The following is a 27,852-nucleotide window of genomic DNA, read 5'->3' on the forward strand; positions in this document are numbered from 1 at the left end:
CACTGATGAATTTATATTTAATTAACAAACATTAATGTAATAATCTCTCTGCTCCAAGTCTCCATATAGGCTCTAGGTTAGAAACAGAAACAAACAGACAATAAACCTGGAAAATATCATCTATTAGCCCATGTAAACCTAACACTGACCTTTCCTGAAAAAAACAAAACAAAATAAAACAGAGTGGTTTATTTGTCTACATGCAGATTGTGATTATCTAGACCAAGGGAAGCTCTCCACAACTAGGAAAAGTTGTTCTGGGGAAACATTAAGACATGTTACAAATAATACTCAACAACATAACAAGAGCTTACTCTTCATCCATCACGCCGCAGGCATCTTGTCCCTCCCGTACAATAATGGGGATCGTTGTCCTCCCAGAGCTCACAATACAGATAAATAAACAGTGGTCAAAAATCCAGTATCAAATATTAGGATTAGATAAGTACAGGAAACTATGAACATATTCACAAATGCATGTAATTTAGTCTGGAGCGGAGAATGGTTAAGGAAATATTTTCCACCAAATGGCGTTTAACTGGCCATCTGAACAATAAGCAGGAGTTCAACAGGGGAGTATGAAAGGGAAGAATGTTAAGCTGAGGCAGACATGAGTAGATTAGAGGCAAGAGAAAGAATGACACATTTGGGAAACTGAACAAAATTTAGTGTGTTTGCATCATCAGAAGCATGGCAGTGGGAAAGAAATGAACATGGGCGAAGACACACAGGTTCTGGTAAGAGATGATCAATGAAAAACAAGGTAAAGCAATGAAAAGTCCCTGAAGGAAATCAAGTAGTGAGTAATGTGGCCTGATAGGAGGTTTAGACAATTGCTATGATCACAAGATAGAGAATGGACTTTGGCAGACAAAACTAAAAGCAGACAAAAAGACTGTTGCAGGAATCGAGGACAATAAGGTGGCTATGAGGACATATAGATGGATTCAAAAATAATTATGTAGTCACATTGACAGGATTTAAATGAGTGAATATCGAGGGTAAAAAGAAAAAAGAAAAGTCATGTTTGATTCCAAGGACTCTGGCTTAGGCTAATGGGCACATTGCTGCCATTCACTAAGCTAATGAGTTTAATTTTTAACATGGGAAGATTGAGGGGCTTTGAGACGTCCAACCAGAGATGTCCAGTGGGCAATCTGCTGTAATAAGGTCTGGGTTAGAAATATGGGCTTGGGAGTTATCAATAAATTGATGGTAACTGTACCTACAGAGTAGATGAGTTTAGCCAAGAATTGTGTATGAGAGAATTCATGCAAAACTCCAAGGAATGTCAATATTTAAGAGATCAGAAGAGAGAAGCAATGCTTCAAACAAACAAACAAACAAAAAAAAAAACTGAAGAGCAATGGCAAGGAAGGTAGATACAAGTTCAAGAGAGCATTGTGTCATAGATGCCAAGGTCAGAGAATATTTCTAGAAGAAAGGATAGGCCACAAATGAACAACACTGCTGAGAGTTAAGACGAAAGCTAAAAAGCTGTCATTGTGTTTAGGCAGAAGAAAGGCATTCTTGACGTGATGAGAACACTTTAGTGAAATAGTGGGAAAAGCAGAAACCAGATTGCAGAAGAACCTGGAGTGGGAGGTGAAAAGAGGAAAAAGCAAGTATAAACAATTTCTCAGAAGTTTGACTTAAAACAGGTGGGAGACACTGGATAGAAACTGGAAGCCACAAGTGGTTCAGGGAAAATTTTCTTGCGTTCTTGCATTTTCATTGTCGAAAGAAAAGGAGGCGTAAGAAGAGAGAGGTTAGAAGTGGAGGTGATGAAGGAAGGAATCTCTTTGAAAAAATGAAAAGAGATGCAATCCCGGCTGTAGATTTTGAGATTTGATTTAGCCAGACAGAGGAAGACCCCTTCTTTGGAAATAGGAGGAGAAGAAAAAGAAGTAAGATGCAGACAATTGTGTAGACTCAGTGGTGGAAAATTCATGAATGTATCATCTGACAGCTTCTCTTCAAAAAAAAAAGCTCCCCTGCTAATGGTGAATGGGGGCTGTCGGGAGAGAATTGTTGAAGAGATGAAAGGCCAACTTCTGTCTAAAAGAGCCACTATGATGAATGGGGGATGACTGCTGAATTATAGCACCAGTGACAAGAGTGACAAGGCCACAAGGAATGAGTTAAGCCTGATTGCCCGGAGTTATAGTGACACAAATCTACACCATTATCATCATCATCACCATAATATTTGTTGTAAAAATGATGTACATCTACAAAAATACATAAATAAAAAAAGACTTCTGAATTTTTTTTTTTTTTGATAGGGTAGACTGCAATCAGTTTAGAAGTTATTGTCTGAAGAAATCACATGTTGACAAATCCAGTAACTCTCATTACAACACTTTTCGGAAAACACACCCTTCTTTGTTATTACGGCACAGGCGTTATCTTCAACTTGGCCCATGACTTGAAATCTGTAGATGAAAAGACAATGTTCTGTTCTCATTCTGCTAAAAACACAACTGTAAAATTTTGTGTGTTTATCTCCTGCCTTGGGAGGCATGTGCTCTCCAAGCTGGAGATCTAAGACTCTCTAAATTTTCGGACAAGGAGCACCCATTAAAAAATGACATCTTTAATGAAGGTAGCTGTTCCAAATAGTTTCTTAACCAAAAATGGCCATTGGTAAATGGAAATGCTGCATGGAAGTAAAATTTAAAAAAAATGTGAATAAGAAACGCTGGTTTCCCAATGTCCTGCCATCATACAAAAACATAAAGATCTTAGAGGGCTGTTACTTGTTGTGGTCTGAATGTTTGTGTTCCCCCCCCCCCAAATTCATATGTTAAAATCCTAACCCATAAAAGTGATATATTAGGAAGTGGAACCTTCGGGAGATGCTTAAGTCATGAGGTGGAACTCTCATTAGTTCCTTATATAAGAGAGTCCAGAGAGATCCTGACTTCCTTCCACCATGTGAGGTCATGGTGGATGGAATGTGGTTACCAACCAGGAAGAGGGCCCTAACCCAGACATGACCATGCTGATATTTTGATCTTGGAATCCCATTTTCCAGAACAGTGAGAAATAAATTTCTGTTGCTTATAAGCTACTCAGTCTGTGGTGTTTTGTCATAGTAGCCCAAATGGACTAAGACAGAGGACGATCCTGCCCTTTTAGGAGAAAAATTCATTTTATTACTCAAAAGATTCCAGATTCAACTTTCTGAGTATGTGCAACAATGGAATGATACCCCCTTTAGAACGGACAATCTCATATTTATCATTCTAAGATTTAGAAATGTCAACACATCTAAAAATATCCAAAACATGCATGTTCTTCAAAAAGTACTAAACTGACTTTCTGAGGAAAGCTGAACTGTTAACCTTTTTCACTTTCCAGACCCAAATCCCAAGTATCACACCTTTCAAAAATCGTCCTTCACTGTTTGCCTATAATAAGCAATCTGGCTTCTACAGAAGATCCTAAGAAAGAGGAATACTCTGGTACCTCTATACTTTCCATGTTAAATGTAACCCCAGACAGAATGGGGGAAGGAGTGAGTGTTGGGGTGAGCAACCGGGAAGAAGACCTCCCCATTTTTAAATGTTTTAAACTCACACAGACACCTCAGCAAGAGAATTTCTGCTCATTTGTGTATATATGGGCATACCCAAATCCTTTTACCCTTTATACAAAAGAAGGAAAATTCCCCTAAATTCTTTTTTTCCATGATATTTAAGCCAACCTTTCTTGTCTTAGACAAATAAGCCATAAAGCATCTGAAAAGTCAGACAAAGGGGCACCTGGGTGACTCAGTCGGTTAAGCTTCCGACTTCAGCTCAGGTCCTGATCTCACAGTTCGTGAGTTCAAGCCCCGCGTCGGGCTTTGTGCTGACAGCTCTGAGCCTGGAGCCTGCTTCAGATTCTGTGTCTCCTTCTCTCTCTGACCCTCCCCGGCTCATGCTCTGTGTCTCTCTCCTTCAAAAATAAATAAACATTTTTTTAAAAATTAAAAAAAATTAAAATAAAAAATCAGACAAAACCCCTCAGTTTAAAAAAAAAAAAAACAACAGATAATTCTAAGCCAGTTTGCAAGTGGGTTGACAGAGCATCGCTTTAAAAACATGATGATAGATTTCTATTAGCGATAAAGATCAAGTTTTAAAATTATTTTAGCATGATGTACAGAGAGTAGTCTATGGGTGGGTATAGAGTGCAAGTTTTAAAAGAAATATTATAAATAGTCTTTGGGTAAGCATATTCATTTATAGGGTGACTTTCTGTTTCAGAGCATTTTTTTTTACTGCCCCTCAGCCAGTCCAGTGGGCCTGCTCTATCACTCCAGACCATCTATAGTCTCCCTAAACCTCCTTCACATCTCTTTGAGATGACACCACAAAACTCCAAATTTTCAAGAAGTAAAATTAACTTTTGATGATCCCCAAAACCTTGATGCTGAAAGTAACAAGTTTTACCCTGGACCCCCAGGAGCTTCTGCCTGTGTTCTAGGGATTAGTTAGTGCCTGGCGCCCAAAGATTTTAGCACTCTCTACCCATGGAGTTTAAACAAAAATGAATGAGTAGAATGAATTAAGCAGAATGAATGGAACGGAAGCAGAAAGTAGCTACACATATTGTTGATTAGGGTGACAGTATTAAAAACAAGTCAAATGGCTATTTGTTGTATTACCCATAACATATTCCTTAATATTTGAAATATTCCCACTAATTGAAATCTTCCTGTAAGTTAAAATAAGGGTTGTTTTGTAAACTTTTAAGAAACACTTCAAAAGAAATGAAATTTAGAGAATTTCAGGTTAACTACAATTTTCCATTTACATCTCTAGCATTATGGATAAACTAAAAGAGAACCCAAATAAGCCAATAAATTAGCTTCCTTTCTGTAAGGTAAATGGCTTAATCACTCACACATTAACAAATCAAAGTCTTCCATCTCTGGGAACCATTTTGACCAGCTGGAGTTTCAGGCAGGCATCCCCCAGCACGAGTTGGCTGGTGAGAGACTCCAATGCCAAATACTCACAACTGTAGATTTAATGGGGTGCCGTCCAGCCAGGTCCATGCCTTTTGTGGGTGCGTGATGTTCAGACCCATCCAAAAGTAAATTCCATCCGGTATACTACTCTGTATGAAATTCTGTGAAAGAGAACCCAGAGGTAACGGAGTTAAATGCAGTAAAATAGCCTCTTCTGATCTTCGCCCAGACTTGAGAAAGTTTTGCCAGATACTGATAATGCTCAAAGAGCTTGTATCTTTCTCCCCAAGAAGTGATGTGGAAAGACAGCATCGATATCCCAGCTTTGCCACTGACATGTGAAATAGCATTGTTACACAACCTGTCAAGTTCAGCGGATTCTTCTTATGAAAATGGAAAATACTGCCTATTTCGTAAAGTTATTGTGAGCACTAAGTTTTATATAATTTGTGGTATATGCTAGGAATTCAATAAATGGCTGTAATTATCAGCAGTATAATTCCTTTATCATAAAATGTACTTTGGGGGCACCTGGGTGGCTCAGTCAGTTAAGCATCCGACTTCAGCTCAGGTCATGATCTCACAGCTCGTGAGTCCGAGCCCCGCGATGGGCTTTGTGCTGACAGCTCAGAGCCTGGAGCCCGTTTTGGATTCTGTGTCTCCCTCTCTCTCTGCCCCTCCCCTGCTCATACTGTCTCTCTCTCTTTCAAAAATAAACAAACGTGGTGTTTTGTTTTTTTTTTTTTAATTTACTTGTTTCTCTCGGTTTTAGAAGCGTTAATTTCCCTGGCAAATTAGCTCTTACCAGTTCAGCCATGTCTTGGATCATCAAGAGATGTGATTTCATTATTAAACAGGATTTTTGGCTATCGGTCCATGATTTAAAGGTTTTTAAGAAATTATAGCATTTCCCTTTTTTCTGCAGCCAGTTATTAGGGCATAAGTTTAGCGTGGACTTTGCTGAAATGGAAAAAAATGGAACAAACAGAAGAGTAAGGTTTGAATATCAAAAAAATGCACTAATTTCTAAACTTTTCCCTTAAAAGTAAAGATTTTGCCCCACTTTTAAGCAATGAACTCCCTTGGGACACCTGGGTAGCCCAGTCAATTGAACATCCTGTTCTTGGCTTTGGCTCAGGTCATGATCTCACCGGCTGGTGGAATGGAGCCCCGAGTAGGGAATCCCTGCTTGAGACTCTCTCTCTCCCTCTCCCTGCCCCTCCCCTGTTCACGCATCTCTCTCCCTCTCTCTCTCTCTCAAAAATAAATAAATAAACTTTAAAAAAAACAACGAAATTTACATGAGACAGCTTAACACAAGCAAACACCAAAGTTTGCGCGTGCACGGAGGCCCAATAATGAATTTGAGACCCAAACAAATGACCGAGTCAGGCAGTTTTTATACATTTTAGACTAAGAGACAATAAATTTGTGAAGCATTGACAGGATAAAGCAAACGTGTTTGGGAGCTTTAATTAGCAAGGAATTCTAAGAAGTGGGGCTAAGGTAGTGGATTAGAAAAAAAGGAACGAGGTTTGTTTTAGATTTTTTGGCATTAAAGTTTCTATCTCTGGTGATAAGGATGTCTTTCCACTTCTTAGTAAAAGGGGTACCTTTGGGGGCTCCTAGGTGGCTCAGTGGGTTGAGCCTCCGACTTGGGCTCAGGTCTCATCTCACTGTTCATGGCTTTGAACCCGGCTTCGGGCTCTGTGCTGACAGCTCAGAGCCTGGGAGCCTGCTTTGGATTCTTTGTCTCCTTCTCTCTCTGACCCTCCCCCGCTCGCACTCTGTGTGTGTGTGTGTGTGTGTGTGTGTGTGTCCCTCTAGAAAATAAATAAATATTAATTTTTTTTAAGGAGGGTACCTTTGATACAGGAGATTTGTTTCCCACTTTCAGGGGGACAGATATTTCCCAAGTAGCTCCAATTTAAAATAATTAATATGCTATTGTGGTACTTATGGGCAGCCTGCCTTTGGCCCCTACCCTGACTCCTCTGGCCCCATTTTCTTTTGTCTTAGCTGGAGATGGTACATAAGGTGGTGGCTTGGGCTATTTTGGGGAGTCACCCAGTTTTCCTGGGTATCTTTCATGATTCCAGATATATAAGTGTTATAAAACTTCCGTATTTCTCCTATTAATCTGTCATTTATTGCACGGGGGGGGGGGGTCTGAGTCAAAAACCCATCAAGGTAGAGGGGAAATTATCTTTCCTCGCCTACCGTGCCCTGGCCACTGGTTTGCATTTTAGAAAGATCCTACTGGCTGCGGTGTGGAAACGAATAGAAATCTAGATGAGAGTAAATTGGTAATTAGTAATCCCCTTCTTCATGAGCCATACTGATCTCCAAATGCCTTACAATTCGATCTTTCCATACTGATTTTTAAAGAGTGACCTAACGCCTTAATCACATAGCATAACAAATAATAATTACAAAAACGGCAACCGATATAGTAGAGAAGTGACATCCACATGGGTAAAAAAAAAGGTACATAATCCTGGTATAATGTCCCGGGAAAGTTTTATCAAATTGCTTATGGCAGTGCCATTTGACTTTATGATCTCACGCATTAATCATGAGGTGGGTAAGGGCAGGGACTTTTGCTTAAATTCTTTGCTATCTTGTCAGTAAACCAATTATTTTGTATATGCCTAATGCAATCAACAGGTGCAGAGAGAAGCCTCTTCGGAGCATCCCTTATCTGACTAAAAATAGAAGCTTCTGAGATATGAGGCTGCCATAAATTCCTCTTTGGAGTGGTTTACTCCCAGGGGAAAAAAAAGACTAAGAACTCTACCATGAATCCCCTTTCTGGATGAATTTATGACTATGAAGAGGGAAAGACTACTCACCACCTGTATGTGCAGATATCATTACTAACTTCATTTTCTCCAGTTCGGTCTCCTGAAACACCTACTTGCTTGTCTTTCCTGTGGAAATGTACTTGTTTTTCCCAAAGAAATTCTTCCCCCTTCCTTTCTCCTATTAAGCTAGGTATGGAAACCTTTAACTGTAACCAGGCAGAGGCAGCTACTTTTTTTGTTACCTCTCCTATGACTGCAAATAAAACTTTTCTTCTTGTTCATTGGTCTTCTGACAGTTAATTCACATGCCCCCTGGTAGTAACTTAAGAGGGTGGAGGAAAAGTTTTTCCTCCCCTACAATGCAATGAAATATAACCACTTACTTGTGAAGTTTGTATTGTCCTGTTGTTTCCTGGGAGAAATATTCATGCCATCACAATCTTTGGTTCCTTTCTCACTACTTAGGCGACATACTAGCAAATAAAGTAGTAACACCAGTTAGATTTCTACAGGTACGACCTTGTGCCTTTTAATTATCCACTAAAGCAGAACTACAAGTGAATGTTCACACTGCTGGTTGAGAAATCGGTCTATAGCATTTCAATACTATAATGTGACAAAGGATGAATAAACTTAGAGACTCTGGAGATTTCCACTTGAGAACAAGTAAGTAGAAACAAACAATAACAAATTATCTAAATAAAATGAAACTATATTGAAATTTGTATCTGTTAAGTATGATAGGTTAGACTGCTGTGTGATCTTGAACAGATTACTAGCCTTTTCTGTTTCTCAGTTCCCTCATATATAAAAGGTGAAAATGTTGAAGAAACCTGGAGTGTTTTGAGGCTAAAAAATAATGCATGTAAAATGCTTAACACAATTCCTAACACATAAAGGGTCACAACAAATAGAAACAATAACAGATATAATTACCCATAGCTCTTCTTGAAGCAGAGCTCATTTTAGGACTATATCTTAACTTTAACTGGGCCTTAAATTTTTAAGCAGCTCATAAATTTTGTCAAAACGTCAAAAAATCAAGTTACCCCTAAAGTCCAAAAGTTTTATGTAAAGGGCCAAATCAACTTCCACAAAATGAAGTGCTTTTACCAAAATACAAAATTTCAATTCACAGAATTGTGACAGCCATACCCACACTATTTACCAATTGATTATAAGTGGGGACGCCTTGGGTGGCTCAGTTGGTTAAGCATCAAACTCTTGATTTCAGCTCACCTCATGATCTCACAGTTTGTGGGTTTGAACCCCGTGTCTGACTCCACTCTGGGCAAGGAGTCTGCTTAAGATTCCCTCTGTCCCTCTCCCTCTGCCCCTCCCCCACTCATTCTCTCTCTCTCTCTCTCTCTCTCTCTCCCCCCCATCTCAAAATAAATATATAAACTTAAAAAAAAATAACTATGGGGTGTCTAGGCGGCTCAGTCAGTTAAGCATCCGACTTTGGCTCAAGTCATGATCTCATGGTTCACGAGTTCAAGTCCCGCGTGGGGCTCTCTGCTGTCAGCACAGAGGGCGTTTCGGATCCTCCTCTGCCCCCCTCTCTCTGCCTCTCCCCCACACACTCTCTCCCTCTCATAATTTTTTTAAAATTAAAAAAAAATTAAATAAATACAATTATAAGCAGAATAGACTTTACAAATTAACAAGTTTGTTGTTTCCTGTGTATAAGAAAAAAAATACTTGCATTAATGAAATTATCAACTGTGTCCTTTAATATCGATGCAATTGAAGTAACAGGTAAATGTGAAAAATGATTCTGGAAAAGTTAGAGAAATGAAGGTAAACGCCAAGGAAAACATATTAACCTCTCTAGTTGAACAGAGAGCTTTCAATTTACTTACCCAAAATGGTTAGTCCTATCACTATGGCAATGAGTATAACCAGTGCAATGCTGGACAATCTCAGAGCAGTCTGATGCCACTTGGGACATTTAGGGTAATCTGTAATAAATAATTTTTCTTTTTGAAACATATAGGCATTAAAAATGAACTTGGAAATGTGTCATAGAAATGTAAAATTCTGAGGGTACACTATGTCTTAAGGAGGGGGGAAAGAAATATACAGCCTCTGTTTAAATTACCTTGATATGATCACATATATAATTATCTTGAAAGAATTGGATTTACTGATTCTAAGAGGTCAATATCTTTTATTTACTATTTATTAACTATCCTTTTTATGTAACACTTCTAGGAGAAAACTCCAATCCACAAACAATCAAATGGGTGGGGTATTAGCTGATCAACAGCTTAGTTAAAACATTTCCACTAAAATTTGTCATCTACCTTCATTTACATCTTTTCTCCATCACACAGGTAATATTCAGTGGGTTTGAAGTCCGGGAAGGCAAAATATAAGTAATACCAAAATAACTGACTAATAATAAAAATGAGCATCCAAAAAAGAAACATAAGATTGAGTATTGTAGCCGCCTTCTCAAATGTTGTTTGAAATAAAACTTTTATATTTATATCAATTAATGAAACCAAACTCAGATGCTAACTTTTATAATTACGTACTTTGCCTAATACAGCAGCATTATAACACTTTCACAATCTTCAACCCAGGTCAAATCACACCTGATCAATTACATTCAAGTTCACAATATTTATAAGGACATAACTACATACCAGAGGCTGAAATGGGTGTGAGGCTACAGATATAGAGAAGGGTACAGTCTAGTGAAGAGGTATCTATGTAAACATGTTATTTAAAAATAAGATAAAAACGTTTCTGAACAACAGATTCTAGTTCAAGTTCTTAAAAGTTCTCATTAAAAGTCTAGGATTAAAAGACCCACAGAAAATTCTAGCTATATTGTAATCTGTGGTCTAATGGGAGGTTATGGATTCCTACCTTTGCATGTCCACTTGTGTTGACAATGATAGGGATGCTTTCTTGTCTTCTGCATCATTGATCCCTCTGTGTTTTGCATCTGTCCAAACATCCTATAAATAGAATAATCCATATTTGAATGAGATGGAAAGAGAGGCATTACCTGATCAAATCAGAGTCAGTTTCTCAGAACTGTGGCATTGAAATAAACCCAACAGCTGTAAAACCACAAAGGATATGATTTAAGAGTGAGGTGACCTTCATTTTTTTTTAAATAAACTATTCCTTTCAGGATCATTTTAGGTAGGCAGAAAAATGGTGAAATTAGTACAGAAAATCCCCATATACACAGCACCCAAATTTCTCTATTATTACCATGTTACATTAGTATGGGACATATGTCAAAATTAATGAATCAATATTGATGCATTATTATTAATTAAAGTCTCTACTTCGTTTTTACTTACTACCTTTTCTATTGAAGGACCCCATTTTGGATACCACAGTATATATTTATTCTTAAAAATTTTTTTTTAATTTTTATTTATTTTTTGAGAGAGAGAGAGACAGAATGTGAGCAGGGGAGGGGCAGAGAGAGAGGGAGACACAGAATCTGAAGCAGGCTCCAACTTCTGAGCTGTGGGGCTCGAACTCATGAACCACGAGATCATGACCTGAGCTAAAGTCAGACGCTCAACCAACTGAGCCACCCAGACACCCCATATTCTTTATGTCTTCTTAGGATAATCTTGGCTGACAATTTCTCTTGTTTTTGATGTATCATTTTGGGGTTTTTTTTATGGTTTTGAGAACTGTTGATCATATGTCTTGTAGAATATTCTCCAATTGGAATAGTCCGATGTTTTTCTCATCATTACACTTGGGTTAAAGGTTTTTGGAGGAAGACCATAGGGATAAATTGCCATTTTTATCACATCTTGTAGAGTGCGTAGGACCAACATGGCTTATCACTATTATTATCTTTGATCACGTGGCTACAGTCGTGTTTTTCAGTTTAATCTACTATAAAGTTACTCTTTTTTCTCCATTTCCATACTGGACCCTTTGAAAGGAAGTCAATATGTACAGCCCACACTTTAAGAAGTGGAGAGTTATGCCCCACCTCTTCCATGACAGAGTATCTACATAAATTATTTAGAAATCTGCAGGTGATTTTTGCGCAGTCTCCCATTTACTTATTTATTCAATCATTTGTATCAGTAAAACTCATTCAAATTCATTTTATACTTTCCGTTCTAGCCCAATACTACCTTATTTATTTTGCTCCTCACACCGTTCCAGTTTGGCCATTGGAACTCTTTCAGCTGGTTCCATGAGTTCATGCGGAGGAACTTCAATAAATTACAGCACGGATCACCCTAACCCCCACCCTTCCACTTCCATTACCTCCTGCTCCAGCAGGTGAGAAACATGGCTGCCACCATCACCATTTATTTACTTTATTGCTCAATTCCAGGATACGTGTTTTGTGGCTTTAGAATTGTTATCTCGTACCTTGTGGGAAACTACCGAAGACAGTGCTTATGTACAATTCCTTTTGTTACTAGTCTTACAAGTTAAAACTACACATTTTCAAGATTACTTAGATCTACAGACTTTATCCCCACATCCTTCAGTGAGGTTGTTTCATACGTCTACAATACATCAGATTCTTTTAGCAGTTCTTGCAATTCATAGTGGGGTACCATGGTGTGCTTGCTTGTGTTTCACTGAAATAAAAAGATAGGGAAATAAAGGATTTAAGAGACATAATTGGAAAAAGACTGATATGATTTTGGACATAAGTGTGAGATGTCTATTAGATATCCAGAGGGAAATGTCAAATAGGCAGTTAGATATTTGTACCAGGAACTCAAGAAAAAGAACCGTACATGAAGCAGAGGGAGCTCACCTAGATAAAGAGTACTGACACGGGGTTGGGTCCTGTCCTTTGCGGATCATGACCTTGACTGTCGGAAAGCTAAAACAGAGGGGAGCCAGTAGGTAAGATGGAGAAGGGGCAGCTAAGGATAGAGGAGGAAATACAAAGGCATGTTCAGAAATCCATAGAAAAAAGTTTTTGTCAGCTGTATTATATGCTGCTGAAAGGTCAAGAAACGCAACGATAGGAAAATGGCCATTGAATTGGCAATGTGGAATTCCTAGTGACGGTTGTCAGAAATGATTTTGTGAAGAGAATAGAATGTATTGAAAAGAGAACAGAAGGTGAGGAATTTGAGGGTGTGAACTTAGCCAACTCTGTGACAAGTATACTCTGAGAGGAATAATGGGATAGTAGCTAGAGAAATATGTCTGATCAGGGTGGTTTTTTTTTAATGTTTATTTATTTATTTTGAGACACAGAGAGAGACACAGAGCATGAGCAGGGGAGGGGCAGAGAGAGAGGGACACAGAGAATCTCAAGGAGGCTCCACACATCAGCGCAGAGCCTGACACAGGGCTCAAACCCACAAACTGTGAGATCATGAACTGAGCTGAAATCCAGAGTCAGATGCTTAACCAACTGAGCCACCCAGGCGCCCCGGTCAAGGGAGTTTTTAAAAAATATAGCGAGTGCTAGTGCATTTTATGATAAGAGAAATGAATCAGTGTAAAGGAAAAAAATCGACACTGCAAGAAAGAGTGGAGGAGGAATAATTCAATAGCTTTTTGAGAGGTCAAGAGAAAATGGGTTTCAGAGTACACGTAGCTGGGTTGGCTTCTTATAGGAGCAAAACCATTATTTCTACTGGAACAGTGGAGAAAATAGGTAAGGATAAAGGTTTTAAATATATACTGTTGGTGACTAGAACAAGGATGTTTCTATGCTTTGAATTCTAGACACGTTTGGTTCAATCTGCCGAGAGTTGTGTGCAGAACTACAAATTGTTTTTGTACATCAAAGAAACGCAGCTGTGGAAGGCAACCACGATCTCATCCTCTGCTGGCTACTCATTTCCTCTCTGCAGTGGTTCTGGCATTTCTCGGGTATATTCTGAAGACTGTGGTTAACCTAAAACTTTCATATATGTCCTATGCTTTCGTGATTTGTTTGAAATTTTGCAGAAAAAATAACAAATTAGACCAGCACGCATTTAAATAGAGATGACAGCAAACTGACTGCTTGGAAGCTAACTATATTATCTGTGTGTGTGTGTGTGTGTGTGTGTGTGTGTGTGTGTGTATAATATCATGTGTATTATATTAAAAGGAGAAGATTTGGAAGTAAAGGAGAGGTTCTTTCAATGGTATCGTTGCTTGAAGAGACTACTCTCCAAAAGGCTGGAGGGCAGTGAAGGAAATAGAGGGCAGAATATTGGGGGAAAAAGTGAAGAAAAATGATAGAGGCTTAAAAAGAAAATGGTAACAAGATTATGGCAATAGAATTCCTAGTAATTTAAAAAGCAGAGTAAAGGGGCGCCTGGGTGGCTCAGTCGGTTAAGCGTCCGACTTTGGCTCAGGTCATGATCTTGCGGTCCGTGAGTTCAAGCCCCATGTCAGGTTCTGTGCTGGCTTCTCAGAGCCTGGAGCCTGTTTCAGATACTGTGTCTCCCTCTCTCGGACCCTCCCCCGTTCATGCTCTGTCTCTCTCTGTCTCAAAAATAAATAAACATTAAAAAAAAATTTAAAAAAATAAAAAATAAAAATAAATAAAAAGCAGAGTAAAAAGCTAAGATTAACTTCCAAGATCATTGAGTAACTAAGAATTTTTTGAATTCTTCTACTTACCTTATGAATATTGGAGTTAACCTGTGTCAGTAGTAGACATAATTTCTTGTCTATCTTTGGATTTACATCACCTGGTAGAATGTTTGACAAATGTAGCTTGAAAAATAGATGTGTGTTGGAGGAACCTGGGTGGCTCAGTTGTTTGAGTGTCTGACTTCAACTCAGGTCGTGATCTCATGATTCGTGAGTTCGAGCCCCATATCGGGCTCTGTGCTGACAGCTTGGAACCTGGAGACTACTTCGGATTCTGTGTCTCCCTCTGTCTCTTCCCCTTTCCTGCTCATGCTCTGTCTCTCTCTCTCTCTCTCTCTCTCTCTCTCAAAAGTAAATAAATATTAAAAAGATTTTTTTAATATGTGTGTTGAAGGGGCGCCTGGGTGGCTCAGTCGGTTAAGCTGCCGACTTCGGCCCAGGTCATGATCTCGCGGTCCGTGAGTTTGAGCCCCGCGTCAGGCTCTGTGCTGACAGCTCAGAGCCTGGAGCCTGTTTCAGATTCTGTGTCTCCCTCTCTCTGACCCTCCCCCGTTCATGCTCTGTCTCTCTCTGTCTCAAAAATAAATAAACATTAAAAAAATTTTTTTAAAAAATGTATGTTGAATAAACAAATACATGAATGGGGTTGATGAAGTCCAGTTGATGCAAAGGGTGGTTTGTTTACACAAACACACTCTGATTTGTGTGCCTTATGACTGGAGACAGAAAATGCAAAAGATGAGATAGGTATGCATTTATTTTGAAATAATAAACACATAATTTATGACTTCCATCACTTACTTAAATAATAGATATTATTTTTAAATTGTATTTTTTAATTGTATTAAATTAAATTGACAGCTGGGTGGTTCAGTCGGTTGAGTGTCTGACTTCAGCTTAGAGGTCATGAACTCACAGCTCATGAGTTCGAGCCCCATGTCGGGCTCTGAGCTGACAGCCCAGAGCCTGGAGCCTGCTTCAGATTCTGTGTCTCCCTCTCTCTCTGCCCCTAATCCACTCGCATTGTCTCCATCTCTCTCAACAATAAATAAACATTAAAAAAATTAAAAAAATAAATTACATTGATTATTTACAATATTAAATGGACACATATTATCTCACTTAACCATTCAAACCACTCTATGAGAGCTAGAATGTGGATCTGTACAGTCTGATGCAGAGTCTGAACTCTTAAACCTATGGTTATATCATCTCTCAAAACACACATACACACACATTTTCCCAAAGGCATCTATTCCAAACCATCTAAAAGTCTCCATTATCTGTTTATTCTATGAGAAATTTTACCTGTTATTATCAATGTGTGAATAATCATCTTTTTAATCACCTACTGTGCATTTGGTTCAACCAAGAATAATATAATAATAATAAAATAATAATAATATAGTAATATAATAACAATTAGTTGTTATTAAAGAAACACTTTGATAGGTAAAATAGTCAAAATGAGCATGAGGAACTTCAGGGTCTCCAAGACGAAGTGAGCAGAGTAAAGTGGTCTTTGGACAACCACACAACAATTTAGTCATGTGGAGGCTAGATCAAAAGATTCAAGAAGGAGAAATAGGTTATAAAGAGAATGATTTTCTATAACTGTCTAGAAAAGACAGGAACCATAAAGAAAAGACAGATAGATTTACAAACAGATAGATAAACAAATGTAAAACTTGTGTATACCATACCAAAAATGAAAGAAAAATAGTATGGAAAACATTTGCAATGCATATATAAAATAAGGAGTCTTGATACATAAGAGGCTCTTTCTAATCAGTGAAAAACAAAACAAAACAAACAAAAAGAACCCCACAAAAATGGCAGAAAATATGCACCAACCATTTATGAAAGAAGAAAATACATTGTCAGTCCCACCTGAAAAAAATTCTTACTTGTATGAGTAAATAGCCCATCTGAGAGCATTGACTGTCTCTCCATTTGTTTAGACTACAATGTATAATTTTATTAAAGATTATAGTATCCCACAAAAATGCATGAAATGTTATGGAATTGGTAGATTCCTTCCCTTTTCAATACCATTCACCACATAGTGAAATAACAAAGCAGTATTGGACGGCAAGCAGGTAATTTATTCAATGGCCAGAGAATGTGTAAGCGGAGCTCGTATTCTAAAGGCACCTTCTCCTGAGAGGTGGGGGGGGAGGGGGGTGTATATGACAGGGCTCAGGCAGACCCGCTCTGTTTGATGTCAGCCAGATTCCAGGGGGAGGAGGTGGAAACTTCCAGGAACATGGGCCACTCCCTTTTTCTTTCTTATTTGGCCGAGGGTTGCCTGTCATAACGCTCTGGGGGAGAAGATTTTAGTATGTTAAATGTAACATAGTGGAGGAATCATGTGAACTTTGGCCCACTTTGTCATCCTGGGCATGTCTAGTTGAGATACTAGAAAAACACCCAGCTTTTAGAAAAATTCCCTGTGGAGTTCTTTGGGGACTCACCTGATGACAGAAACACACCTTTTTATATGTTAGTTGATTAATTATATTTTCTCTTATATTTAAAATTTTTTAACAGATCTATCGCAGTATAATTGACATAACATAAAAACCATATGTTTATGGAATACAAATCGATAAATTTCCATATATGTATGCACCTGACACCATCACCACAACTAAAATAACTAACATACCCATTATCTTCAAGACTACTTCTGCTCCTCTGTGACCCTCCGAAATGCCCCTTTCTGCCCCACCTCAATCACTAGGCTATGTCTTCTGTCACCGTAGTGAGGTTTGAACTGTTTTTGGAATTTTATGCACGTTGAATAATAAAGTATACACCGTTTTATAAACAGACTTAGTTCCTTCACTACAATTATTTGAACACTCATTGGTGGTATTTTATATGCCTTATGTCATTGCTATTCTATCACCGAATAGTATTCTTTTATATGAATATACCACAATTCCTTCAACCAATTCACTTGTTGTTGGACATTTGGCTTATTTCCAGTTTGGGCTTGTTACAAATGAAGTTGCCATGAATATTTGTATACGAGTCTCTGTATGAATGTGTGGTTTCATTATTCCTTAAACAAAACCCAAAGAGTGGGATAGTTCAGTCATATGATATGTGTATGTTACCTTTTAAAAAATAACTTTATTGAGACAGGATTTACATACCATAAAGTTCATCAGCTTAAAATGTACAATTCAAAGTTTCTAGCATACTCACGGGGTTGTACAATCATACATAAAGCTCTGTACCCATTACTAGTCACTCGCTCCCCGTCTCCACCCCGGTCCTTACCTACCCCAAACCCTAGGAAACCACTAATCTACTTACTATCTCTACAGATTTGTTTATTCTCGGTGTATGGACATGTTATATAATATGTGGCCTTTTGTCGCTTAGCACGTTTTCCTTTTCAAGAAATGGCAACGTTGTTAAAAAGAAAAAACCACCACCAAAACACCAAAAGAAAGAAAGAAAGAAAGAAAAAAAGAAAGAAAGAAAGAAAGAAAACCAACAACAAAAGAAGAAATGGCCAAGTTCTTTTCCAAAGAGGTTGTACCATTTTCTGTTTCCCCACCAACATCATATGAGTTCCAGCAGCTGTGTGTACTTGCCAACAGTTAATGTGATCAAATTTCTTGATTGTGTATGTTATAATGCAGGTGTCCTCATATCAGATTTTTGCTTTGATTTTCATTTCCTTAATGACCAATGATGGTAAGCATCTTTTCACATGTTATCTACCACCCATGTATCTTCTTTTGTGTAGTGTTCACTCAAATATTTTTGTTAGTTGCTTGTCTTATCATCGAGTTTTGAAGGATATAGATAAGAAATATCAATATATAAATATGTTTTATCTATAACAGATATAAAATATGTATTTTTTAGCCTTTTATGAAAGGCTTTGCAAAAATGTTTTTCCTACCCAGTGGCCTGTCTTTTCTTTCTTTAAGAGCATCTTCCAAAGACCTGTTCTTCATTTTGGTGAAGTCCAATTTATATTTATTTTTTCTTTTGCATATTCTGTATTTGGGGTTGTATCTTGAAAATATCTTTACTTCTCTCAAGCTCAAAAGGGTTTTTTCCTGCTTTCTTCTAGAACTATTATAGTTCTAGAAGGCTTTATAGTATTTTATATAAGGCTTTTATATAAGGCTTTATATAAGGCTTTATATAAGGCTTTATAGTAGATCAATGATGAGTAGATTAATTTAGAGATAATTAACTTTATCCCCAGGCTAATATTTGTATATGGTGTGAATCATAGACTTAAGTTCATTATTTTTGCATATTGATGTTATATGCTACAATATTGCTAAACTCATTTGTTGATTGTAGCAACTTTTTTCTATTTTCTCTAGTATTTTCTACAAGTCACCTACAATTCTGCCTTTCCAGTCTGGATACCTTTTATCCTCTTGTCTTGGCTTCCTGCAGTGACTAGATCTTGTACTTTTAGTACAAAATTTGGAGGAAGTTATGATAGCAGACATCCCTATCTTGCTTATGCTAATAATTTTAGGGAGAAATCATTGAGTCCTTCACAGTTAAGTATACTGTTAGGTGTAAGGGTTTTATAGATACTCCTTATGAGGTTGAGAAAACCTCCTTCTACTAATTTGCTGAAAAGCTTTATTAAGAATGAATGTTGGGTGTTAAAGGATCATATATTTTCCTTTTTTTCTCTATTAGTAGGTGAATAGATTAACTAAGCCTCACATGCATAAAATAAACTGTACTTGATCATGATGAATTATCTCTTTATATCTACATTTTCAATGCTAAGAACTTTTGCATCTATATTAATGAGGAATAATAATTTCTGTTATACTTCTCTTGTAATGTCATTTATCTTGCTATTGGATTAATGCGAGCTTCATAGAATGAGTCAGAAAATATTCCCTCCCCTTCAATTTTCAGGAAGAACTTGTTTTATTTCTTTTTTAAATGTCTTCAGTAAAGTTCTCAGTAAAGCCATAAGGGCCTGGAGGTCCTTGGTGGGAATATTTTTAACTGCTAATTCATTTTTATTATGTAGGTATAGGGATATATCCAAAGTATCTATGTATGAGTGACTAAGCTTTGATAGATTGTATACTTCAAAGAATTTGTTCATTGCATCAAAGTTGAATTTATTAGGATAAAGTTGTCCATAGTATTCCCTAACTATTCCTTCAAAGTCTGTAGAATTTGTAGTGACATCACTTCTCTCAGTTTTGATACTCGAGCTTCTGTCTTCTTCCTTTTTTTTTCCTCATCCATCTGGCTAGAGGTTTATCAATCTTAATGTTCTTGACAAAGAACCAGCTCTTGTTTTCATTGATTTTTATATTGTTTTTCTGTATTCTATTTCATCAACTTTTCAATTTTATCTTAAGGTTTTCTTTCTTCTGCTTACACTGGATTTTATTTGCTCTTCTTCCAGTTTTGTAAGACAAAATCTGTAATCCTTCATTTAAGATTTTTCTTCTTTAATTTGGAATTTAGACCTATAAATTTTGGAGTAAGTATTGCTTTACTAGCATCTTGCAAATGTTTGTGTTTGTATTAATTTATAAATAGTTTCTAATTTTTCTCCAGATTTCTTATCTGACCCACAAATTATTTATAAATGTATTGTTTAGCTTACAAATATTTGAGAATGTGCTAGATATCTTTCAGTTGTTGATTTCTAATTTATTTCCATTTTGGTCTAACAGCATGTTTTTTATAATGAGTAATTCTACATCTGTTAAGATTTGTCTTGTTTTATGGCCCAGAATGTAGCCTATCCCATTAAGCATTCCGTCTGCACTTGAAAAATATATATATACTGCGGGTACTGGGTGGAATGTTCCATAAATGCCAATTCATGCAAACCACAGGTTGGGAGAAAATATCTGTAAATTATATATTTGATAAAGACTGTGTAAAGAACACTTACAGTTCAATAATAAGAAAATAAGGAACCTAAATGAAAAGTGCTCAAAATACAGGAATAGACATTTCACCTATGAAGATATATAAGTAGCTGATAAGCACATGAAAAAATGTTTCCAGGATACCACTTATGAATGTGGATATTAAAAACTTAATAGCAGCACGCTTTTCTCTTGTCCTGAAAATTCCAGCAGCCTTTGTTTCTCCGGTCTTCAGGCTTCTTCTCAACGCAGGGAGACGACCAGGATGGGCTTTATCTGGAGTCTCACTGCACTGAAGCCTGGAAACATCCTCAAGTCAGTAAGCTAGAGCAATCGCAGAGCATACCTCATTTATTTCCCATTTCTCAGTGATGACTGTCGCTGATGTGCAGTGTTCCTAAAAGCCATTTTTGTAGATAGAGTTTGGTTTTTCACTTGTTTCAAATGGGAGGAACAGAATTAATAGGAGATATTTGTTTGTTTGTTTGTTTGTTTGTTTGTTTATTACAGTTTATTACTCGTGCAGTTATGGAGGCTGAGAAATCTTGCAATCTGCTGTCTGCAGACTAGAAAACCAGGAAACCTAGTGGTGTAATTCGGTCTAGTTCAAAGGCCAGATAGCCACGGCGTCTAAAGGCAGAGACAAGATGGATGTCCCAGCTGAAGCAAGCAGAGCAAATTCACCCTTCTTTTTGCTCTAATTCAGGCCCTGAGCAGATTGGATGATGTCCACCTGTATCGATGAAGGTGACCTTGTTTACTCAACCTGCCAATTCGAATGCTAACCTCTCCCAGAAACATTTTTGCAGACTCAAGCAGAAGTACACATCTATGGCGTAGCCCATCACCTGGTTAACACACAAAATTAAGTATCACATGCTCCTTGAATTGCTTGGTTACAGCCTGAGAGAGAACTGGTTTAGCAAGTGTGAAAAATTTAAAGGTTTTCATTGACTCCAAGCTTAATGTGCATCAGTGTCATAGCAAGGTTGCCAAAGAGAAGGAAAGGAAATAACCCAGCTAAGCAACTTTAGTTTGGCTTCACAGAGATGAACGGTCTGGAATGGGCAAGACAATGTTTCTGCTTTGCCTGCCTTGCATGAAGTGTATTGCTCCCAGAATACTGCACTTAGTTCTGGGCATTGCTCTGAACCGGATGTGGCAAATGTGGGGCACAAATGAAGGAAAGGGCCCCGGCAGGTCTTTCCACTCACTTGGAGTGATCTGTCATCTCAGCTCCCAGTTTAGACTTCCACATTAAGAGTCATTCATTCATGCAGCGCTTACTCTCCGAAAAGCACAGGAATCTGTCCCCCGGTTGATCTACTCCAAAGCTGGTGAGGCTGAAGATTCAAACTCCTCTCTTGCCTGACTCCCTTCTAAGGCATTGGATGAACTTTGGCAATGTGTCCTCACGGCTGTGTGTCGTCACAGGTTTGTAAGCCTAAGATATAACTCATCCATACTGCGTCTTTCTGTTCTGATCTGCCTTCCATCGCATCACATTTCCTTCCACTTGTATTGGATGGCATTGGAGGCCAGTATTTTCTTCTTCTTTTCTGAAGGAGAAGTTGAGATGGCATTTTCAGCTTAGTCAACTCTCATGAATCTATGTAGTTTTCTGTCATATCAAAGTCTATTCAGGGATCAATATATTCTTGCTAGCCTTCGTGATACAAGTATGGCTTCCAGGAATATTCTTAACTGCCCTGTATTCCAGGAATACTCTTAAATACCTTGTATTAGGACATAGAGATGTAAGACTAGAAATCATATCATGATATGACTGGATCCCATGGCAGCCAGAACCAGAAGCATGTAGGAAATGAGGCGGAAACAAGATCTGAAATGTACAAAGCCGTAACTTAGTCTGTGGAAAATTCTTCCAAGAGCCACACAAGTAAAACTGTAAGCGGAGGACGGATTCCTGTCCACTCTTAGACAAAATGGTATTTCTTTCCTGTAGGATAACATAAAAATATACTGGCATGAGGACATCTATGACACATTGGAAAATGAAGGTCAAGTCAAAGAGTATTTAAGACTCATCCCTGAACAAGAATACTTGAAATGTTCCCAAATCTTACAGCTGTTTTAGGAAATAACTTGATAAGCATTAACATTACCATTAACAAGTTGTGATTTAAAAAAAAAAAAAAAAACATTTTCAAGCTCTTAATCATATAAAACAAGTGTTAGTCAACCATGCTGGTATCAAAAATACGTTACAGATTATTTTTATTTTTTTTAATTTATTTTTTATATTTGTTTAAAAATTTTTTTTAACGTTTTATTTATTTTTGAGACAGGGAGAGACAGAGCATGAAAGGGGGAGGGTCAGAGAGAGGGAGACACATAATCCGAAACAGGCTCCGGGCTCTGAGCCATCAGCACAGAGCCCGACGCAGGGCTCGAACTCACGGACTGCGAGATCACGACCTGAGCCGAAGTCGCCTGCTTAATTAACCGACTGAGACACCCAGGTGCCCCAAGATTATTTTTAAATAGGAGGGTTTCCCCTTGTTCCAACTGAAGAAGAAGCAGAATCTGCATTACAATTTAAAAATCAGAAAACATCACCACTGTGAACAAATCTAGAAGGTCATAAAAGAAATAAATAACAGAGCAAAGCTATTGACAAATGCTTTTTGAGGTCATAGAATTGTGGGAATGACACACATCTATATTTGTGGACAGAGGAGGAGGAAACAAATGTAGGAGGGAACAATCTGCTGCTCTTGAGACTAAAGAAGTGACTTCTAGAACATAAGGATATATAACCTAAGTCTTTCGAGAACCATTTTAGTTCTCAATCAAAAATCAAAACTTGTGACTGGTGGTTTATGGAGAAGTAACAGGATAGGATCTCAGATGGATTAAAGACATGGTAAGCCAACATTACTTTATTAAGAGAATCACTGAATTTCTACTAGATATCAGAATATCCAGAGAAGTTAAAGTACCAGTTTTTCCTCTCTGATAGCGTATCTACAATTTGAGACCAGAAAAAACTCATTATACTACTGTTTCAACATTGAGATTATGTTCCATTCATTTTTAAAAAATTTAATCATACATGAGAGAATTTTATATCTGTTTAAACCTTAAAATTGTTTTATTCCTTATTAATAAGGTAGTTGAAATCATGAAATGCCTTTCCTCTCATAAAATTATTAAAATTATTTGCTTCCTATTTTTCTATGATGAATTCTAATTCACATCTCACAAATAGAAAGAAAGACTGCTTTTCATTACTGAGCTATAGTGAGGAAATATATAGGATGGGACAGAAATATATGCACTTTTTTTTACTTAAAATGTTCATTCAGATTCTTGAAACATTTTGGCACACTCCAATAGTCTTATACTTTGAAAAAAAAAAAACGGGTCTCTAAGTCTCAAGTCCGAAATGAGCATTTAATCTATTAATTTACTTTTTTTTTTCTGAGCAAACAAGTACAAATATTCTTATTTGGTTTCATACTCTAAATAATCTTACGAAAGATAATGATCAGGTCATCTTTGAAACAATACTCACTGAATGAAAGAGTTGATTTCCTGAGTATTAGAGAAAGGAAGCCCTGGTCAGAGAATCAAGTGTGATTTCTGTGAAAAGGAAAAATCGCATCACCTGTTCACACGTAACCTAATGTTATTTCTACACGATCAGCAGAGAAAAGCCGACCTCAATCACAAACTCTTACAGGGCTTGGTCACGGCAACTCATTATGTGTGGAAAAATTTCTTTTGTTCTTCGTGTGCTGATGAAAATTTAACACAATTGACAAGAAATCCTAAACTAACAGAACTAAAACATTCTTTTAGGATTGCGTCTCATAACTCCTCTGATACCAATGTGTTAACATAAAGATTTGAGTTGTTGATCCTGGGAGACAGTATATATGGGCACAATGTAGAAATAATTACAGTGGTGTAAACAGTGTCTTAGTAACTAATGAAATACACAACTGTGAATCATAGAATTTGAGTGTACAAGGAAACAATGAAATGGACTATTTGCGTAACTTTGGAGCTGAAATCAACCGTAGATATTAAGCGTTGCTCCAAATTTGTCATCATAGCTCTTAAAAAGTGCCAATTACTGGTCCCCAACCCAGATGATTCTAGTCCAATAGACTTGGGGCAGTACATGCGAATATATATTTTAAACAAAAACTCTCCAGATTATTATGACTCACATCATAACATGGAGCCATCGACCTAAACAGTTCGGTTTTGAAAACGAAAAGAAAACACACCTTCTGATGTTAACTGCTCACCCAGATAACTATGATAAAGAAGAAACTGGAACACAGCCTACCCGACTCTCTCTCCAGCATTCTTCTTATCATACAATTTTGCGTTATTAATTATTGCATGTTATTGCAAAAGTGATCCTTTTACTTCCGCAAGTGTACTTTGACTAAAATGAAAGCGATAGCTTAAAAGAGAAGTTAAGTAAAATACAGCATCTTGCTATTTTTATTACCCCAAATATCTATCTGTCTTTACTAGCCAGGTCATATGCCAGGTCATATTTTCATTTAGTGCCCAAATCACACTATTCCAAGCTCTATTCTTTTTTTACAGAAGAACGTCAGCATTCACAAGGTTCCCCTTCTCAAATCTGATTCCAGAGAGATTTTTACCTTTTTTTTACAAATAGGCATTAAATATTTATTACTTCGGCCAGGATTGTTCTAGAAGGTAAAACTCAACTACGTAGAAGTTGAGTAGCTTGCCCAGAGTCACAGAGGAAATAAGCAGAAAGTCGAGGCTTCCCCCAGGCAGCCTGGTTCCTACGCTTAATATCAAGCCACTACCCTCTGTGGTCGAGATGCTGGAGCTCTTGGCAAAGCTACTCCCCAGGCAAAATCAGAGGGGCCTTCCCAGTCCCAAGAGGTTGAGATTCCACAATCTCTCACCTCCCTCTTGGTTTCTTAGAGTTGTTGTTGATGCACTTCCCTCAGGGAAGCCCCAAGGGGCCCACGGTCTGAAGCTGCCTTCTCAAATACGACTGGAGAGAATTTAACTGCCAGAGTAACCCCCCTGTAAATTCTGGGGGGCTGAGCCACGACCACTGCTGCCCATGTGGTTGGTACCCTTCACACAGAGGAGAAAAGTCTCCCCTGGTGGAGAACGGAGTGGGTAAGGATACTTTTCCTAAAGGTATCTGCTCTGTGTTGAAGAATTACATAAAGGTGCCCCAGCTGGGCCTGGGGTAGCGCCGCCTTCGCAACCCACCCAGATGCAGGATTTCTGGGTTTTCTTACACCTGATCGCTCCTCTCGCCGTTTTCTCCCTATACAGCTTTGGCAGATTTTTTTTAACCCAAAACTGTTGGCTTTAAAATTACCTTCGCCACTGGCTGGAGTATTTTGCCTCAGAGATGCCGTTCTGTGCAACTGACAAATATAGGGACTGTGCAGCCGGAAGGCTTTCATGATATTGGGCACACAGGCACAACACCGTTGTGCTCACTCACGGGACCAGCGGTAGGTTTGATGCGCCTCCCCGTAAAGAAATCAGTGCTCTCCGGTGTGTTTTCTTTCTGTTCCGTGATGAAACTGGAGGGTTCTGCAGAACCCTCAACGGAAGAAACAACGTTATCGGGTCTCAGCCAGAGGAAGTGGTGCACCGGCTTTGCTTAGTTTTCTCCTTGCAGAGGCGGTGGGAAGCAGGGGAGCAGGGGGTGGGGGTGGGGACATGAGGTGGGTGGGGGACATGCGGCGCTCGCGGGTCCCCGCAGTGCGGCGCGCGCGCTAGCCGGCTGGTCCTCCCGCGCGTCCCCCAGTCCCTGCGTGCGGATAGGTGGGTGGGGACATCCGGCGCTCGCGGGTCCCCGCAGTGCAGGGCGCGCTGCCGGGTCTTTCCTCCGCGCGTCCCCCGGCGCCTCTGCGTGCGTGCGGTGGCGCTCTCTAGCCGGGACTGGAGGAGTCGGGGGAAGTGGCGACATCTCCCTCCTCTGCCCGGCGGGCGAGTTCCCCGAAGCTCCAGGGGCGCTGCCATCCCTCCTACCCCCTCTCACCCTCAGCTATTTTGCTAACCAGGGCTCCTGCCCCGGTGCCATCCCTCCAGAAGGGGGGGGGGGGGGGGGGCGGGGCGCTGGCCGGGGAGGAGACGCTGATTCTGGATTAAGGGAGGCCCCCGGTGACCTGGACAGGGCCAGTTTTGGTGACGTGGTAAGGGAAAAACAAAAGCAAGCAAACAAACCAGACTTACCCCTATGGGTTCAAGAGAGGACCGAGGAGAAGTGAAGAGGGGATTGTAGGCCTCCTTTCTGAAGAGCTGTAACCGCTGGGAATTGTAATCGACACAGTGCAATCGTGGTTAAAGCTATAGATCTTTAACCCGAAAGGATCCTTAACTTCTCTAGACATTGGTTTATGTTAACTTATTTAAGAGTTAAATCGGTTTGCTTAAAACCATCGTTTCACCCCTGCCAGAGAATTAATCTCCTGGGCACTAAGGCGCAAAGTGAGTTTGGATGGAGTGGCTGGCTAACGATCGAGAGTAATCTGGTAAGAGCAACATTGTTTGCAAGGGTGTGTCCGGTCTCAGGGGACTGTGGTGGGACTGTAGCATCGAAGTTTCAAGATGGGGAGTAGAAACTGGGAAGAACACTGAAAGAATAATGTTGAATGGCAATAAGAAAAACACAATATCCTTCACAAGGCTTCCGGAGGCTCCCCATGCTGACAGTCGTCACGTTATCTTATTTACATTTTGCCACCGGAAGCCTCTAGGTCTCTACTTGTTCATCAGAGAGATCGCCTTACCAAGAAACGTGCTAGTGGTTTTCAGAGAAGAATGACATCTGGTTGGAGAGCCAAACAATGTGCAAAGAAAAACATAACTACTGTGGTCATGACCCAGAATCCAAACAAACACGTGAGGACTTGAATACATGCCTGGAAATGTCCATAGTTAGTTAGTTAGTAAGGGAATTGTCTCTGCAATTATGTTTTTGTTATTCCTTTCTGTGACATAACAAAAAAAAATACTAATAATCCATTGTGAGACGAGGATTTTGAGTCAGTCATTGAGTAACTACCCATTGGTTACTATCTTTAGTTCCTAGGAAACATGACAGGTGCCTCTCCACCTGAGGGTATCATAGAGTGAACTAGCAGAGATAGTCAAGGATTTTTTGCTGTCAAAGAGCCTTTCGGAAAAATGCTCAAATATCCTATCAGCAATGCTGATAATGTAATTTTGCGGTGTTCAAGTTTAGATCTTCATTGCTGTTTCCCAAATGACCTGCTCTTCACACAGGGCTTCTAATGGAGGTGTCCTTAGCTCCACGACAAAGCATTGGCCGGAACTTGACTCTTACCTGTACCCGCCGGCAGTTCTTTATTTTCACTGCTCGTTGGGCAGGACTCAACACCATCCCCTGTCACCATCACAAATCCTTCATTCCAGAGCATAATAGGACGCATATGTGTTACTGAAGGTTTATAGAGAGTTTAATCAGAGAGGATCATAGTGCATAGGATACACCACTTTTTAAAACGACATCATTTCTTGCTTCCATGCCATTTATTTCTTGAAAGCAGAGCAGACAGCTGATCTCCTTGATGTCACCCCTGCCTTCTAGGTATTGCTTCAGGAGAATCACACAACTTTAAGG

General features: G+C 38.8%; 1 protein-coding gene across 1 annotated transcript; it reads right to left on the reverse strand.

Moving 5' to 3' along the window:
- Positions 1-174: 174 nt before the first annotated feature.
- Positions 175-27,519, reverse strand: LOC131520033 (killer cell lectin-like receptor subfamily F member 1). Its single transcript, XM_058743741.1, has 7 exons — positions 25,576-27,519; positions 10,642-10,733; positions 9,627-9,725; positions 8,148-8,237; positions 5,766-5,920; positions 5,009-5,121; positions 175-2,435 (listed from the first exon to the last, which is right to left on the reverse strand). Exons 2-7 carry the CDS (start codon positions 10,730-10,732, stop codon positions 2,303-2,305), a joined length of 681 nt encoding a protein of 226 aa, XP_058599724.1. The 5' UTR covers position 10,733; positions 25,576-27,519; the 3' UTR covers positions 175-2,302.
- Between the last annotated feature and the right edge of the window lie 333 nt (positions 27,520-27,852).

This window comes from Neofelis nebulosa, chromosome 8 (genome assembly GCF_028018385.1).
Source record: "Neofelis nebulosa isolate mNeoNeb1 chromosome 8, mNeoNeb1.pri, whole genome shotgun sequence".
NCBI lineage: Eukaryota > Metazoa > Chordata > Mammalia > Carnivora > Felidae > Neofelis > Neofelis nebulosa.